The sequence below is a fragment of the Paramacrobiotus metropolitanus genome, unplaced genomic scaffold, assembly GCF_019649055.1.
Source record: "Paramacrobiotus metropolitanus isolate TYO unplaced genomic scaffold, Prichtersi_v1.0 Parri_scaffold0000261, whole genome shotgun sequence".
In the NCBI taxonomy this organism is placed as follows: Eukaryota; Metazoa; Tardigrada; class Eutardigrada; order Parachela; family Macrobiotidae; genus Paramacrobiotus; species Paramacrobiotus metropolitanus.
Genome location: NW_026570481.1, coordinates 44,917 through 64,111, shown reverse-complemented (window position 1 = coordinate 64,111; position 19,195 = coordinate 44,917). Strand labels below are relative to the sequence as shown.

Sequence of the window (19,195 nt, the reverse complement as noted above, 5' to 3'; positions counted from 1 at the left end):
TTCTGTTGTCGGAATTTCCAATTAAAAGTCAGCTATTAGCGGTGCGACGTTTCGTGATTACGCGTAGTTCGCTATACTAATCGCATAGCTCACTCCACGGGATCTATTCCGTTTAGGTCTCCGTATCTGGATCACAGTTGGATCTAGCATTAGATGGTAGCAGAGCCGACAGCGGTTCTCTGATTTGATTTGTGTCAGGCAAAGTTGGCCTGTTATTTGACGTGAAACCCGACCAGTAAGGCACAGGTCTATCCGACAGCAAAGCGCAACACCACAAGCGGTGCAAGTTCCTCATCGGACGGGATTACCAGCCTTGGTTTCGGTGCAGTGTCTTCAGCGAAGACCTGTGCTGTTCCACTGCTGTGAAAGAGTTCAAGAGTTCAGTCGGCGGTGTTCTCGGTGCGAGTCTTCAGCGAAGACCTGCACTGGTGTCACCGTTACTCGGCAAGGATTCAGCGAATCCTAAGCCGTGGGCCACAGGAGGCGAAGCGCTGAAAGGGGCGCACGGAAAAGACAGATCAGACTCCTCCAAACTGGAGTAGAGCACCACTACCGTTGCTACGGCAGTCAGCCGGCACAGTAACCGACCAAAAGCGTGCGGCACAACCGTTACGGTAAAACCGGCGGCAGCGCGGGAACGGACAGTGGAAGAAGAATCTGGATCATCTGGATCGATTCTCGTGGAACGGACGAGGAAACAGGTAGAAAACCCGTTATTAATTACGGGATTGGTTAGATGGTAAAATTCTCATTTTTAATTGGTCCGTACTGAGCTGAGCGTAGAAGTAGGCGGAGTTTTGCACGCGGCGCGCATGTCTGGCCGTTGACCGTGACGTCAGGCAGATAAAAATTTTTAACGGAATAACGTGATTGGTCAGTTATCTGAGCTGTGATTGGCCGAAATTTGAACTGAATATTTTGAGCTAGCGGACCAATCAGAAAGAAGTAAACAACCCGAATGGGGATTTTCCGCTGAACTCTAGCTGTAATGGGAAATTTGATTTGAGATAAGATAATTGAGACGAAAAGTGACCTTTTGAGTGGAGACAAAGGAAAAGTGACCTTTGATCGAATTGAGCTTAAAAGTGACCTTTAACTGGAATTGAGCGGAAAGTGACCTTTTAACAGAAATTGAACTGGAAAGTGACCCTTTGAGTTGAGTTGAGTCGGAAAGTGACCTTTGAGACCAGAAGTTGACTTTTGACTTTGAAAAGTGACCTTTACCAAAAAGCTCGAATTGATCAAATTGACCTAATTTTAGTGACCTTTATGATCTGAAAGTGATCAACGGTGACCTTTAACGGAGTTGGAATTGAGTTGATTAATAGTACAGCGATATCAGTAGCTGTAGGATTTCATTCGCTAACGTATTCTGAGCTGTAAAAGCGGTTTCGAAGTTTTGTCCGAAAGTGACCTTTTAGGGCAAATCTCTCGAACTTTTTACCGAAAAAGTGACCTTTACAAAGGACTTAGTCGAAATTTTTCAGTCGAAAAGTGACCTTTAATAAGGACTTAGAAAAATTTCGGAGGTTCAGAGTGACCTTTAGGATTATTGAATAAACCATACAATAACGTGTGTGTGAGAACAATTGACAGGAGCGTCCAAGTTATCCGATCAACATGGACAGAGAACAAGAGGAACCGACATCTAACAGCAGTCAGGGAAGCAAAAGCTCCCGTAGCTCACAGCAAAGCGCACCAAATCCATACAAAAAGGATCTGTACCCGTACTCACGTCCAGTTGGACATGAGCGGAACACTCGAGCGCCCAAGGCATTCGAGAAGAAGGATTCACGAGGCTCTGATAGCACTTATCAGAAGGCGCTCGAGGCGGTCGCCAATCAGGAAAGTTCAAGCGACGACCAGAAGCACACTCCCGCGTCTACGGCGGGAAGCGATCCGATGAACCAGAAAAAGGTCACCGGGGAGGAAATACCCACAGGGAAAGGAGTGGAACTAGTTGGAGCATCACAGTCGGATGCTACCACTATCGGAACTACTGAACAGGATAAAAATGTAAACCTGGTTCAGTCGGAAGCTGGCAGGACAAAGGTCACAGAAATGGAATTGGCTGAACTGGGATTGGATGACCTTTCACTGCACGATAAGACTGTCGGTGATGATTTTTGGGCAACTCCGATGGTCTCAGACGAATCGAACGAGTCATACTTCACGGATGATGAAGCGACAATGAATATGTCCTTCCAGACCGCGATGAAAGAAGCTGACCGTGCTGAAGGGATGACACCGTTTAAGGACATACCCGAGCACCTTATTGAAAGGACACAAACTGGAAAGGTCATCAATGTTAGACCGCCATCACCGAACAGCCCCACGTCAACTCTCAAGAGACGCGTGAAGGAGTTGGAAGAAGAACTCGAAGCCAAGGAAGGCCTAGTGACGAAGAAGAAACAGGAATATCAAAATCGGATAGGATCTCTGGATGCTCGTATTTATGAGCTGGAACAACAACAGGTGGATTTGGAAAGTGCAGCGGACGAATGGAAGATCAAATACGAGCGTCAAAAAGAACTCGCTGAAGAGTACTTGAAAATGGTGGATGACAGAGAAATGGAAGGTCATCTTGCAGTCAGTGACCTCAACGAGAGCATGTCAGAGGAATCAGCCGAAAGGTCACGGCACTTAGCGGAATTGAAGGACGAATGTGACTCACTTAAACTTAAGGTCACCGAAGCGGAAGCCAAGCGAGACGAATACGCGGCCAAACTCGTCGACGTGACCCAACGATTGCTGACAAACACCAACGAAGTGTTTAAGTTGAGAAATGAATTGAAGTTACGGGACGAGAACATTGGAACCCTTCAGAAAGAATCACAAGATCATCAGAAGAGAGCCGATGACGCTGTCAAAGTGGCTAAGGACCTGAGGGAGCTCACAGCCACTGAAGGTGTGAGGCTGAAGAATGAAATTAAGCAGGTGATGGAAGAGAACAAGTCGTTGAAAGAAGATGTTCGAAAGGTCACCGAAGAGAATACCGAGTTGAAAAAGACTGCTAAGACAATTGCCGAGCAAGGCATGAAGTGGGAACATGAGACACACCTTTTGGACGAAAAGGTCACAGTGCTCGAGTTTTGAAGGATAAAGAGTGGCAACAAACGGTCCATCAGAAGACACAGGAGATTATCAGACTGAATACGGAGCTGATTGATATGACACAAACGGCGATGACAAGAGAAGATGAGGTCACCGTGACGAAAAATCAGCTGAAAGCAGCAGCCGAAGAATACATGACGTTGGAAAGGGATGTGACCCAGTTGGCGGGACACATCAGGAAAGTGGAAAATGATACTGAAAAGGTCATTCAAGACAAAACGCTTCAACTGCATCAGCAGATGTCGAAGGTCAACCAAGAGAATCAGAACCTGAAGAATGAGAAAGAACAATTCGATTTAAGGATTAAGCGCCTTGAAGATGAGAATAAAGCTCTTCAAATGTCCAACAAACACAAAGATGAACAGCTCCTACAACACGGAGTTAGAACATCAACGGTGGAATCGCCCCCGCCCAGTTACAGCAAGGCGCATGAAACGGGCACGGGTAAAGCTTCCACTTCGATATGCCGCTACGAACTGGTACTGGCAGAGGAAGTGTCAAAAACGAAAAGGACGGGGAAAAGGCTAAAGATGACAAAGAACCACCATCGGAAAGTTACCCGCATATGAGTCGAGGTGACCCTTCACAATTTCCCCCGCACATGGAAACAAATGTGTTCATCGATGAAGGGCGACGGGACAGACCACCCAGCCGGCAGGAGCGTCCTAGGAAATCCCGGTATGGAAAGGCGAAACGAAATCAAAGTGATGATGGAAGTAGCGAAGAAGACGATGACCAGAGAGCAGAAAATACAGCGGTGCAATTGACAAAAGCACTTAACTCGATGGCCAGGAAAACACCACTCATGACCTTTGACGGCAGTCGTGACACAGTGAGTGGGTGGACACGATTAGTGAAAGAAACACAAAGGACTTACCAGCTCACGGACGATCAGATCATGATTGAGATAGCAAGTGCGGTGAAAGGTCCTGCAAAAACATGGTTTGAAGGGGAAAAGGACATCGCAGCCGAAGATGGAATTGAATACTCAATAACAGAGTGGATGGACAAATTCAAAGATGAATATGGTGATCGAGATGAAGAAGTCTTAGGCTTACGTGAGGCCTATGCAAGGAAATTTGAACTCGGAAAGGAATCGCTGGACCAGTATTATCAGGCGATGATGCAATTTAAAGCAAAAAGAATCATCACGGAGAAACAAGCAGTCGGATTCTTAATTGAAGGATGTAGAGGAGACAATGAACTCTACAAGGCATTGCGGATACAAAAGTGCAAGACGCCAACGGACGTGAAGGACTTCTTCCGACATTGGGCCACCGGCGAAGAGAAATATAAGGCGCCTAAAGGTCAACGTAATCAGGAATACGTGACCATTCGCCAAGGCAAGTCGAAAATGTACCGCAACAGAGAATGGCAGCTGCGCCAAGTCCAGCAGCCGGTTGAGTACCGTGGAGACTCCGGTCAGAGGGTCACCGAAAAGGTGACCTTTATCGACAGTCAGACGGGACAACCGATAACATATGCAATGGTGGCGGCGATACAGGCAGCAGCTCAGTGAGGTACAGAAGGTCAGAATGGTGCACCACAGAAATGGATGAATACCACAGGAGGGAATCAACAGGTCAGGGAACTTCCATCAGGGTCAACAAGGGAACAGAGATTCACGAACTGAGTTTAAGTTCCAGATGATTGACGGATGGGTGGCGAACAATGTGCAGATGTGCCAGTACTGTATGTATGGCAACCACCAGACCCAGGGATGCAAATTCGCCAATACACCACCGGAACAGAACCCAAACCTGTTTGCCTTCAACGAGTGGCAACGACTGTGGGCTCGGTGGTTGGCGCCAAGCAGTCGCAAATGGATATGACCTGATCACGCAATGGTACCAGGCGAAAGCGAACTTTCAGCAAGGTAACGGAACTATGGAAATGGAAATGGGGGCGGCCAAGGCGGCTATCGCGGCGGTGGCTTTGGCCGCGGCGGCTTCAGAGGAAGGAACAGAGGCTATGGCCGCGGAAATTACAGAGGCGGTGGAAATGGCGGAGGCGGAAACTACCAACAGGGTGGTGGCCAGCCAAACGGAGGTGGCCCGGTGAATGAACAACAAGGAAATGTGCAAGGCGCGCAACAAGGCGGGGCGCCGGTTCAGGGAAACGGGCAAGATCAGTAGGCACCGGTGAGCCTACTGATCGACCCGACCCTAAACCACCGGATAAAAGGGAAAGGTCACCACTGCAGAATGGTACTGCAGTGAATGTGACCACTGCGACGGCTATATGGATGCCGTCAGCGAAAAAGCAAAATGGACCGGCTATATGGATGCCGCAACCACAAGAAACGGCTAGATGGATGCCGCCACAGCAAAGAGAAACGGCTATATGGATGCCGTCATCGCAAAAAGAAAATGGAACGGTTATAAGGATACCGTCACAGAATCAAAGGTCACCGCAGAATGGTACTGCGAGTGGAAATTGTCGTGACGGTAGCGCGACACTGCAAAAAGTGCAGCAAAATGAAAGGTCACCGTATTGCAGCGAGAAAGTGCTAGCTGAACGTCGTGCATTACGTAATGCCAAGATTCAACAAGCGCTGTTAAACCAGAAGAAACCACAAACTGATACCGCAGAAGAAGTGGAAATGCACCACGAATGGTTCCGGAAACAGATAAATGGCAAATCGAAAGACCAAAATTCACCACCGCAGAACGATACTGCGCAAGAGGGAAATGAGCAACACGCGAAATTCCGGAAATACTTGGCAGAAAACGACAAGGCGAATGAGCCAAGGTGCGATTGTTACGGGGAACCAAAGCCAAAGTTTTGGAATTGTTCAGAAGACGAAGAAGAGAAGCGAATAAGGCAAGAATGGATTAAGCAGAATATCACCGTCATTAGTAAAGATGAAAGGTCACCTTCTGTTGGAAAAGTCCACGTTAAAGGTCAAGGAGCGAGTGCGAATGCGAAAGGTCACGGCGACAGCGTCGTGTTAAAAGGTCAAGAAACAGACTTGACACTGCGAACAGCGCAGCAAAAGAATGGCGAATTGGCACAACAGAACTCCGATGACTCACTTGTAGATGCAATAACGCTGCAACAGAAGGAAAAGTGGCAAAAAGTGGCCTACAGACCGAACGGCAATCACGGGATGTGGATACCCGTAACGCCGAAGGCAAAGCAGAAAGCGAAAATGTCACAAGACGACTACTGGGACATGCAACAGTTGCGAACGCAATGTGAAAGAAAGCGACTAGAAGAGTTGGTTACCGGGAAACCAGCGCAAGGGTCACCGAACCCAATCCCAGTATTCAATCCAGAGGAATATAAGAAGACATTCGCTGACTGGAATCATTCACGCAATGCTCCACCACAGGATAAACCGCCGAATTATGGAGAAAAAGTCCCCATACAAAAGCTGACAGGTGGCGGATTTGTCATGAAGCGCAACGAAAGGTCACAGGACTTAGCGCAAAATGAACAAAAAGGACGGTCAAATGAGATAGCGCAAACGCAACAGAGTAGCGCAGTTGAAAGGTCACGGGACTTATCACAAGCACTGCAAAAGGATGCCAATGACAAGTCACCAGCCCGAACAGACGGGATGTCTTCGCAAATTGACCCAACGAAAACGAACAATGAAGTATCTGCAAAAGTGATGCAATGGATGACCGAAAAGGGATATGACATGGTTACATATGAAAGGTCACCAGATGAGAAGAAAGATAGCGAAGAAGACGAACTGAAGCGAGCGGACCAAATAACAAGTGAAGTCATTGAGAAGTTGAGAGATAAACGAAATGAAAATCGCAAAGAGGAACTGATCCATCAAACGATAAATGAAGTGACTAAAGGTCACATGGAGAGCACAAAAGCAAATGAGCAAGTGCAGAACGTGGAAAAGGTCATCGGTGATAAAATGGCTACAGAGAAGCGAACAAATAAAGAAAAGCCGCGAAAATATTACGACGTTCGGACTAATGTTCCACATAGGATTGATAAGCTGAGCGAGATACTGAAAGGTCACAGCACTCCAGCAAAAGGACAAGTGCTTCCCGATATGGACCCGGGACCAGTATCGCTTATCCCTGTGAAATGTAAGATTCACACCTTGAAGATTCAAAACGGAAAATTGCCCAAAAGAATTGAAGCATACACACATGAAGTGAAAGTGGGAGATATAAAGGTCAACGCAATGCTGGACACCGGCGCTGAGACGTCGCTGATCAGCAAACCGTTTTGCGAGAAGAATGGACTTCATATGCTCCCATTGCCACCAGATAGACTGGTGAAAATAAACGGAATTAGCGGAACGTCAGGATTCCTGGTGACGCATTACTGCGTAGCACCAGTGACCTTACGAAAGAAGACAAGCGAACATTCCTTCTACGTCCGACCGAAGTGCGACGACGTACAAGTGCTACTGGGATTCGACTTCTTAGAGAAGAAGTTCGTACTGATGGATAATGAAGGCGAAGAAGAGAAAGAAGATGACCCCAAACCAGTCGCCAAAGTTCAAGTCGGAAAGGTCACCGAACTTGTAAAACAGACGGGAAATTCTCAAACGGTTAATAAACGCTAATCCCAGTACCAGAGGCACCGGGAAACGAAAAGAAAAAGATGACGCGAAAAGATTTGTCACCATTTGAGCAGTTGCAAATGATTCAGCAGGAGATCGAAAACACATTAAATCGGACAATGCCGACACAAAAGGGAAGAGAAAAGGTCATCCCAGTACCAGAGGCACCGGGAATGACGAGAGTGCAGCCGAACGAGATTAGCCAACGGATAATCCCGGTACCAGAGGCACCGGAGAAGAAAAGTGAAAGTGGAAAGCTCAAAGAAGTTAACGAAAAGAAAAAGGAACCGCTTGCGCCAGATACCGATGAGGCGATCATATTTCTCCCGGACGGGAGAAGTATGATCGCAGATGAATGTAAGCAAGGAGACACAGAAAAAGGTGTTGCAAGCTATCCCAGTACCAGAGGCACTGGAAATAAAGACGGCTAAAGTGGGGAAGGATAAAAAGAGCGAAAGGTTACGAGTTTTGAAACGAATAGTTGAAGAAGAACAGATGTTTACAAGCGAAATCCGCGACAAGGCACTCGAACAATTGAAAGGTCAACGAACAGAAAAAGAACCAGAGGTCATTGAAATATCCTCTGAGGATAAAAGCGTGACTCCAATCGAATGTGAGGAAGATACCACAGTACAGGAACAGGTTAAACCTGAAGCGAGTCAAAGGACATTAACTCCAGAAGAACGAGCCGGGAGCTGTCACCACGGTTACTTTGAGGATCCGTGCAGAGTGCAACCACAATGGGAATGCGCGGAATGTTGTGAAAATGCCTCTCAAGATGACCCTTCAGAATGGCTAAGATGTAATGCCGCATTAGCAGACCTTAAAGGTCATGCCCAAAAGAAAGCGAAAAGCATCATGCGGACAAACGAAATGTGGAAACCACACATCGAACGGTATCACTGGAATAGATATCGAACGTGGTTGTCATGTGTAGAAAGTTTTATAATTGGAAGAGGCAGATGGCTAAACCATTGGTTGCAACGTGTCGAGAAAGGAATCCAAGATCCTCTCGATCCGGTAGCAACAGGAAAAGAGATTTGAACGAGAGATAGAAGAAATGACCGAGGAAGGAGAAATGTGGGAAGAAGCGAGAGTTGATCTTTTCTGGGACTTCCGTGTGAACCACATGTATAAAGGTGAAGGGAGAACGATCATCTTCCCGGCAGGACTTGGTACACCTGTCTACGAATCACTTGAAGTGTACTACAACGCGTTAAAAGAGGGAAACGAAAAAGCATTCGAGAAATATTGGAAGAAATTCGAGGAAGAAATCCCCAAATTTGACGTAAAAGAAATGCGAGAACTACAGGTAACTCGGAAAAGAAGGTTACCGGGTTTGATGCAAAAGAAAAAGGTGACCTTTGCACCAGATCCAGACGGAGTGGACTACCCAGAACGAGGTGGTGATACGTGGTGCATGTACGAAACGATTCCGAATGATGAATGGGTCACTGAAGAGCTGATGGCAAACTGCATCTTTGTTGGTCCTAAACGACCTAAAGGTTACGAAACAGTTCAACAGGATGAAACCAATAAAGGGAATGTCAAAGAAGCAGAGAAAGAGGAATCAGTTAAAGAGATAGCCGAAGGGAAATCGAATGAAACAGAAGAAAGTTCAAAGTCGGCTTTCGATATTGCGCAAATGTTAACGGACAGAGGTGAAATGTGGAAAAGGTTCAAAGAGGAAGTTGAAAGGATATCGAACGAGCAGCAAAACCCAGCAACTGAGGCAAAAAACGCAGAAAGGTCACTCGATAACGGTGAGGAATGCCCGCCGGTCGAGTTGACCGAAAAGCCATTAACGAGTCGCGAAGAAATAAATGAACTGGAAAAGTCAAAATCGGACGAAGAAAGGTCAAACTCCGACCAATTAGAAAGGTCACCAACTAGAATTCGAGTAGCAAGGAGTCACCCGAGAGTCGCTGCACGAACTGGGCGAAAGGCAAAAGAAGGGGACAAACCCCTGCTCAAAAAATTCGAAAGCGAAAAACTTAGCGATTCGCGAGAAAACGAAAGTGACCTTTCATCAGAAGATGAAGGAGTTGATGAGCGTCCACTCGAAAAGGCGTGACAAAGGTCAAGCCACTGCACAAGAATATGAGAGCAGTAACCCGACTCCGAGTGGACGAGTTCAAGCGATAACTCAACAACTTCGGAAGATTCAGGTGTAAGTGACCTTTCGGAGCAAGAGGATTTAATGGACTTGGATGAAGATGACGAAGTAGATGAGGAAAAGAAAAGGATATTAAAGTCAGAAGATTGAAAGTGGAAAAGCTAGAATGTCGAAGGACGTGATCAAAGTTTACAGCGATCAGCGAATCAAATTGAAACCGTCAAACTGCACACGTGTAAAGGTCAAGATGGGAAAATATGCACCGGCTCAAAACAAGCTGATGTTTACACCGGTCCCACAAGTGGAAACTGAAGTGCAACCGTTGGCAGGAGTGACGGACCACAGGGGAAAATACTTCGAAATCGTTATCGCAAATCACAGTAGCAAATACCGAATCGTGAAGAAAAATCAGCTTCTCGGCTACGTTGAGCCGTACGAACATATGGAGAATGTAAAGGTCAACGCAGGGACAGTAAAGAACGTACTCGAAGACCCTGAGGTGGATGAGACAACGAAAGCTGAACTTAAAAGATAATCGAAAACCTGAAATTGGGACCTGACCTTACCTTAAGAGCAGAAAAACGACGTGTACAACGCGTTTTGGGAATTCTGGAAAGTCTTACCCACATCAAGGAAACCGTATGGAGATGTGAAAGGGGTCACCCACGTAATTGATACGGGAGATGCGAAACCAGTAAATGTAACCCGGCCAGAACGAGTTGGACAGGCCGCGAGTTTATAACAAAGCATATCGAAGAGATGTTGGCACAAGATGTAATTGAACCGTCAGACGCCGAGTGGAGTTTCCCAGTCGTATTGGCAGTAAAGAAAAATGGCGACGGAACAATGGGAACAAGATTTTGCGTCAATTACATCATGCTTAACAAGCTAACGAGAAAGAATAATTACCCGTTACCAAATCCGGATGAGTTGCTCGACGCGTGCGCAGGCAACAAATATTACGGAAAAATGGACTTACAAAGTGGATTCTGGCAGATCCCAATGGATCCAGCGTCAATCAACAAGACGACCTTTGTAACACAAGATGGAATGTACCGATTTAAAAGAATGCCATTTGGCGTATGCAACGGACCAGCAACGTTTCAATTGTGTATGGATAAAGTACTTTCGAAAGCGAAAAGAAAGGGTTGCGTTTTCGGGTATATCGACGACGTGATCTTCGCCGGAAAAACTTGGGAAATTTTCATGCAGAATCTGCGAAATGTTTTAATGAGTCTGGTGGAAGCGGGATTCACGATTAAGCCAACGAAATGCGAATTTGGAATGAGACAAATGGGATTTCTGGGTCATATACTCAGCGAGGACGGAATTCGTATGGACCCGGAAAAGGTCACCGCGGTCTCAGAGTTCAAACGGCCTCAAACAGAAAGGCAGTTAAGGTCATTCCTTGGACTGGCGAATTATTATCGCAAGTTCATAATGGGATACGCACAGAAGACTTGCCACTTGTATGAGTTGCTGAGACAAGATAAACACGTGAAAAAGGACTGGACTGCAGTACATGAAGAAGAGTTCAATAGTTTGAAGAAGTTGTTGTGTGAAGGTCCAGTACTGGCAAAGTTTGACCCCGCGAAACCGACCGTTATTGAATGCGACGCGAGCAAAGAGGGAATCGGAGCCGTACTGTCACAAGATGGACATCCGATCGCGTACGCCAGTCGTGTCCTACATGGAGCGGAGAAGAATTACGGTGTAACAGAATGGGAATGTCTGGCAGTCGTGTTTGCTGTCAGAAAATTCAAGCCGTACATTGATTATGCTGAATTCACCGTAAGGACGGATCATCAGGCGCTCACCAATTTGTTAAGGTCAGAGACGAATAAAGTCGGAATGAACCCACGCCTGACAAGATGGGCAATGGCATTACAAGGTCACCAATTTAAAATCGAATACAAACCGGGAAAATATTGTGACAACGCGGACGCGTTATCAAGAGCGCCAATTGAAGGTCCGACGTGTCACGAAGAAGAATTTGACGAGATTCCGAATTTCGAGGATTACAAGAAGGAGTTTGATACGAAGGAACCGGCAATTGAAGTTGGACAGCTGTTCCTGCAGATGGTGGAACAGAGGAGAACGATTAAAGGTCACTTCAGCTACGGCGAACGAGTCGGCTGAAAACGAAGCAAAAGTGAACCGAGTGAGAAGCTGGTTGCCCGCCGTTAGTGACTTAAAGGTCACCGGACTTGACGCGGAATCTCAAATGCAGAATGGAAAGGTCACGGGACTTGATGATAGAGCGGAGAATAGAGATGACCTTTGGGAAACGGACAAAGTGGCACAAGCGTTGAACGAATGCCCAATCAAACTGTTGAGATTCCCAAAACAGGCGAAAAAGCGGTATAAACCGTTACCACGATGCAAGGTCATCAAGGATTGGAATGAACTCAGTACAGCGACAGTTCGCATTGTCAACCTGCAAGGTGACGAAGAAGAGGTTGATGACTCAAACTTGCAATTGCGGAATAAACAGTTGAAAGATCCCCATCTGGCAATGATCATAGACGAATTGGAACACCTACCAGACGCGGAAACAAGATCGAAATTTGAAGTGCATTACCAGTTATGGAATGGTATATTATACCGAGTAAAGGATAAAATGGAAAACTTGAAAGGTCATATGTTGTACCGTTGTCAATGCGAAGAGCAATAATCCACGCATTGCACGACGAGAAAGCAGCGGGACATCTGGGATTTGAGAAAACATTGTCAGCAATAAGACTCCGATATTACTGGGACAGGATGAGTACAGACGTGAAGAATTACATACTCGCCTGTCAAGGATGTCAGTTCCGTAAAACACCGAGGAAATGTCCACCTGGAAAATTGCAAGAGATTAAAGTGGGACATCCGTTCTTCCGAGTATATGCTGACTTGAAAGGACCTTTGTTACCGACCAAGAAACGGGGATATAAGTACATAGCGGTGTTTATTGATCAACTGACGAAATATGTGATTGCGGTACCAATGAAAACGGCAACGGCCAAAGAATTCGCTAAAGTGTTCGTGAAGCACGTGATATTGGTACACGGAGCACCGCACATCCTGCATACGGATCGCGGACGACACTTTACAGCTGAAGTATTGGCAAAAGGTCACCAATGTGTTTAAAATTAAACACACATTTGGAACGGCGTATCACCCAGAAGGTCAAGGCCAAGTGGAGAGACAGATGCAGACGATTGCTGATGGCTTGGCGCAATACCTAAAAGCGGGAAATGAGCGAAAGTTTAACAAGTATCTCCCATATGTTATTTCGGCGATGAACAGAGTCGTGCACGCCACAACGGGATATTCAGCATACTATATGCTACACGGCAGAGAAATGACAATGCCGGAAGATGTGGTTACAAAAACGAATATACCCGATGATTACGGAACTCCAGACGAATGGGTGGAGACCATGAAAAAGAACTTGACCTTTGCCGAAGAAGTGGCGAGATGTAACATCAAAGACGCATATGAGAAAAATGCGGAAATTTATAATAAGAAGAAATCGGAGCCGAATTTCAAAGTGGGCGATTTGGTACTTATACGACTTCCAAAAGATACTAAACAGGGGAAGAAAGAAAACCAGTCGGATTTCAAGTCGAAGTACGATAAAGTGTGGAAAATTCTTAGCTTCCCGCGAACAAACGAAGCGGAGGTCATCGAGCAGAATCCGAAGAAGGAAGCGGATCTAAAAGTGGTTTCCATTGATCGGTTAAAGCCGTGGCATCCGCCATTACCCGACGAGAAAGATTCGCAACGAACGTTGAACGAAAAAGAAACGGAAGAAGCCGAGCTTGCTTCGAAAAATGGTACCAATCAATTTTTCGAACCACCTCTGCTACCTGAAAGGGAAAAAGTGGATAAGGGCGCAGAGCATACTCCTCAAAAAGAACCTTTTTTCGAACCACCTCCGCTACCTGAAATGGAAAAAGAAAACAAATCTACAAAGAAAAGAGGAAGAAAGAAGAAAGAGGATAAGGATTTCGAAACAGCAGTCACAATCAAGTTGAACGCGGAGGCTGGTAATTTGGCAGAAAGGTCACTGGAACAAGACAACGAACCGACCTCTAAAGTACCAGAGTGTACCTCCAAAAAGGACCTGCAACAATCCTTTTTCGAACCACGCACTGCTACCGAAGATAAGGATGACCTTTCGAAACAGCGTACGGACGCTGAGATGTCAGAGCGTGACCCGAATTTTTTCGAACCACGCACTGTTACCGGTAATGAGAATGACCTCATAAAAAAGAGAGAAGAGGAGATAGAAGCGGTCAAATCAAAAGCTGAACAATTGGGCCGTGATATAGCGAAAGCAATTAACGAGCGGAAAGCCAAACAGAAGAAAAAGAAACCGACCCCTACGGACTTATTGACCCAAAAAGGCGAACCTGAGGATGCAGCCGAGAAAGAACTTCTTGATCGGATAACTAAAGGACGAGAGAACAAATAACCACATAGACATAAATAAGGGGTCACATTAAATTAAAGATAGGAGTTGGGAAGGCAAAAAGAAAGGTCACCAATGTGCAAAAAGTTAACCTTTATTGTTTCGTTTTATAGAAGGTAAGCACAGTTAATGGACAGATTGGAACGACAAAACTCGGATAATTCAGACTCGGAAAGTATTGGAAACCCACTAAAAGCATCAACACCTATAAGAATGGAAGGTGAATACGGCTATGACACGTCATATGGTGAAGGATCGACGTCGTCAGTGGGAACGGCTCAGAACGAACCTGGAACAACCCAAGGAGGTTACTACGGAGGACAGGGATATTACGTGTACCACGATCCAGGACAGCAGACGAATTATCAGGACACGGTTAACTGGGTGCACCACGGCTCACCTGCCGGAACCCAGTATTCGGGACAAGCAACGAGCGCCCCTTATCAACCGTATCCAGGATCGTATACCCCACCGGCGGGACCATCGCAGATGATAATGGGACCGGCAAGAATGTTGATGCCGCCACCACAACAGACTCCACCGAATCGATTTACGGGACATGGAGGATTCAGCGGAATGTTAGCGACCCCAGTACAGTCACAAAGGTCATCTCCGATATTACCGCCTTTTCCGGAGACGGGAGGCTTGTCACTGTCGGACATCGGAGCGCCTCGCATGAGAACACCGCAGCAACTTGGAGCGCAGCGCCCTCATCGTAATTCGCCACACAGAGGAGGAAGGCGACCGAGAGGCATTCTACCGTCATTGGGTCCAAACTTGGACGAGACTGGACCAGATGGTTTACGGCTTACGCCTCCAGGTGAACCGTCAATACATGCATATGCACCGAAGCTTCCTTTGGATTTGAGAGAGGACGACGCAAGCTTAAATATGATTCCGAATAAGGAGGACAAACTGACGGAAAACGACTTGGAAGCTATCCGAGAATTTAATCGAAAATGCCGCGAACTTTATAGAATTCACATGCGAGTTGAAGACGAGCACGCATGGTACGGAAAGTTGATCAGCCTGGAAGCCGTTATTAAACCATGTCATATCGCCCTGAAGGAAAAGACAAAACTGATCGAAAAAGAGCGCAGGGAATACGCGATAAAAGTTGCGTCGATGTGGCAATATCACCCGTCGCTAAATGGTAGGCCATGGCCTTCGATCGTCGAAAAGATCCTTAAGTATCTTAAAGTGTTCCCGGAAACAAGACAGATGCATCCTACCAGCGTCGCGGGACCATCTAAACCCAGAGCTGAAAAAGATGCCCCGGTTGATGAAATGACGGACGAGGACCTTTTGGCCACAAAGCAGAAGATTGATGCCGTATTAACGGAACGAGCAGAAAGGTCACGGGCCAGCTCGGTTGCAGGATCAGGACGTGGACGTACTAGTTCGGTCACAGAACCATCCAGTGGCACCACGAAGAGTGGAAAAAGAGTGAGATCACCGACGACAAGCCCAAAAGAAACCGATAAGAAAGGGCAGCGAACAAAGAAGCCCACAGAAAGCAAAGCAACACCAGCTGAGCCGGCAAAGCCACAGGCCCCGATTCCAGTGGGTAGAAAGAGTGTACCACCCACGCCGAAAGGAACAGAAGGTCAGATTCGATTCCCGAAGTGTAGAAGTTTCACGGCCAAATACACTGGGGAAGATCATAAAGAACGAAAGGTCACTGCACGAATAGTCGATAAGAAAACGAACAAAGAGATCGATTCGTATAATCCCCTCGCGGATAGGTCAGTCAAGGATGCCATTGGGAAAGAGTCAAAAACGATAGTCAATGAGGCGCTACAGTTTATTCCCCCAGAAGAACGTCATAACCCAAGAGTTATCGTTCAGATGATGAAGCACGTGGTATCTAAAGTTGCAACCGAAGAAGATGCATGGATCCGTATCAAAGTGGGCACAGATGATGACCACTTGGCATATACATACACAACGGACGGCAAACTGTTGATCAAAGAGAGAACTCGCTCAAAACCGACGGCGGATCCAGATCCGAAGAAACGATCGTCAGATGATTATGAGTCGGTCCTGAGATATACAGAGGCGACAAGCAGAAAGGTCACCCTCAGACTTTTCGGTGGTAATGGAGAAGCTGTGGAAACCATAACTGCAGTGATAGTCGATCCAATAACAGGAGACCCGGTTCCATATGCCCCATGGGATGTATCGGAAGAGAGCGCTCGAAATGCGAATCAGGCAGCCATAGAACAGTTATGGAATCTGATACCTGAAAGTGACCGGGAAGATGCGGTGGTCCAAGCAAGTACACTCATCAGCATGATGCGGCATCGAGCGGAGATCGATGGAGCACATTTCCGACTCACAAGACGAATGGAAGACGGATCGTACAAAACGGTATTTTACGACGCTAAGAAGAACCCTTTGTGGGAGGTCGCTTCACAGGGACAGCTGAAGGAGACAGCGCACTTGGAAATTCATCCCCCGGCACAAGAAGGCGGAGCCGGAGAGACGGAAGAGGCGCAGGGCACGTCGGCAAATGTAACTGAAACAGGAGGGGCCAGACGTTCGCTACAAAGAGTACTTGAGATTGCCCAAGGAAGTCATGAGCACCTTCAGTGTGATGAACCAAACTGTGCCCATTGTAATCCACCTGGTGACGACGAACCAGAGTCGGAAGACGAGGACCCACCTGAGGAAGAAGGCTCAGACGAAGAAACGGCCGATAAGCATAAAAAGCCCTTAAAGGTCAAGCCCTCAAAAGTCAAACCGAGGAAAGCGCCCAGATTGGAAGAGGCCATGAACCGGGACAAGGTTAAGAAAGGCGATTTTCTCAAGAAACGACGGGAGGAAGAAGGAAAGAAGAAACGACAGGAGGAAGACGATAAGAAGAAAAAGAGCGGTGATGAAAGCGATAGCACAAGCACCGGGAAGAAGAAAAGAGATGAACCGGCGTCTCACGATGTGGAGATATTGGACGAGTCAGTTGGTGAAGTCGAAGAAAGGTCATCGACACCTACGAAGTCAAAGAAAGTTATCCAATCGGCTACAGCAGAGCCATCAAAAACCAAAGGAAAGGTCATAGCGGTGAAACAAGCTGTCCCTATTGTCATTTCCGCGTCCACGCCAAAGGAGCGCAAGGATAAACAGATCCGAGAAAAAGCGAAACGGGAGACGTCGCGTGAATCGGAGGCATCGGAAGTGAGCCTTCCAAGCACTTCGACGGTTAGTGCGAGGTCACACACGGACTCGAAAACGACACGATCAAGAACCACTGAACCAAGAAGCTTAGCGGAAGCTCTGGATAAAGGGAAAAAAGCAAAGAGCGAACCCGTTAAGACCAAAGGAAAGGGCAAAACAGTCACGAAAATCGACGCATTAGCGACGGTTAATTACACTGAACCAGATGGAGAGAGTGAACTGGACTTCACCTCAGACGAAGAATTTGATGGTCCCGATGATGATAATTTGAACACGGTCGATGAAGTGATCAGAGCGTATAATGGAGCTGAAAAGAATTTCACACGAATAAGAACAGCATCGGTGACATCTAAATTTAAAGCAGGCCTGAAGACGTATTTGAAGAAACAACATCGTAGCTTCACTAAACAAAAGTTCGACGTCGTATTGGAATTCGCGCGGAACGCAGGAAAACTTATACAGAAGCATCCGAGTTTCTCGTATGAGGCCAAGTTGTTCAGACCAGCCAGTTCGGATAAAGCGCTGACAACTCCGAATGAAGCGGTCCCAATGCGAGTAGAAAGGGCAATCGCAGGAATGACAAGCCCGTTAGGATCAACAAGCCATCGGATTAGCCAATATACCAACGCAGTTTGGAATGACGGGAATGGGATGATAAAGGAGATCGACACGGCAACCGAGCGTGTATTGCCAAAATTGATTAAACAGAATATCCTTGCTACAACAAACGCAAATAAAGGACACCCGATCCGATACACGAGAGTTGGTCTAATACCACCGGAAAGACAGATCCACTGTAATATGTCCGACAGTCAGGATATGGAAAAGGTCACAGTTTCATCGAAGACAAAAGGCCCAATGGACTCGGAATCGGGAAGTGATGACGATACTACAACAACGGCTCCTTCTAGACCTGCGACAGAAAAAGGTGAACAGTCGAAAGGTCAAGAAACATCTGGAACTACCGCAGAAGATCAACCGAAAGGTCATGAGACGTCAGATAAACGGGAGAAAGAAAAGGTCATGCTCCCGATGGATAAGGCAGCGGCAGAAGCTGAAGCGGATTCGGCGCGCCAGGTGTTTCACAAATCACTGTTCATACCATTAAAGGACGTCTTTGAGTAGGAACGATCGAAATCGGTCGGCGATCTAAAAGGTCAAAAGACTTTGCCGCAAGAGGAGAAGAAGACAGCCGAACCAAAATCGGCGGGGTCATCATCAGGATCACTGGCAAAGCTGAGGATCGACGAGACAGCGACGGCTGACCCAACGGACTCGACATCCTCCCAGAAAAGTAGCGGTACACCGGCAAAGGAGGCTACAGATTACACGTTAGGGCCGGCATTGGACGTGAATAATCGCACATGGAACGAAGTCCAAGCTGCACTCCAGATTATTCGGGAAAAGAAATGCTTGGGACAGACCTGAAAAGACAAGTGGCAATAAATACGAACGGAAGGTCGTCACTTAACATGACTGAACGAGCTCTCAAACGAGCATATAAGGAAGGAAAGTTGGGATGTAAATACAACAAAGACAACAAAGTCGTCTACTACCTTCCGAAACAGGGCACGGAACGAACGCCCAGACTGAAAATGGAACTGGAGGCCCGGAAGATAGCCATCACAGATGTGGCTCTGGACGCCATTGGTGGTACCAATGGCGCGTCATGGAATGACCTTTCGAACTTCATGGCCGTCAATTATGAATTGGGAGAATTGAATATTGAAAGCGATAAGGAGTGGATTAAGAATGCCGTTGAAGCCTTGATCTCGGACGAAGTGCTTCATATTAA

General features: G+C 46.8%; 2 protein-coding genes across 2 annotated transcripts; both read left to right on the top strand.

The window, feature by feature from the left end:
• The first annotated feature begins 512 nt into the window (after window positions 1-512).
• LOC129601663 (uncharacterized) lies at window positions 513-18,525 on the top strand. The gene is made up of 2 exons (XM_055500523.1): window positions 513-701; window positions 14,340-18,525. Exon 2 carries the CDS (start codon window positions 14,356-14,358, stop codon window positions 18,523-18,525), a length of 4,170 nt encoding a protein of 1,389 aa, XP_055356498.1. The 5' UTR covers window positions 513-701; window positions 14,340-14,355.
• LOC129601664 (filamin-A-interacting protein 1-like) lies at window positions 2,140-3,096 on the top strand. The gene has a single exon (XM_055500524.1). The coding sequence runs from the start codon at window positions 2,140-2,142 to the stop codon at window positions 3,094-3,096; it is 957 nt and encodes a 318-aa protein (XP_055356499.1).
• Window positions 18,526-19,195: the final 670 nt, after the last annotated feature.

Excerpts from the sequence above, each read along its gene's own strand:
- LOC129601664 (XM_055500524.1), top strand. The coding sequence starts at position 2,140 with ATGGTCTCAGACGAATCGAACGAGTCATACTTCACGGATGATGAAGCG.
- LOC129601663 (XM_055500523.1), top strand. The coding sequence starts at position 14,356 with ATGGACAGATTGGAACGACAAAACTCGGATAATTCAGACTCGGAAAGT.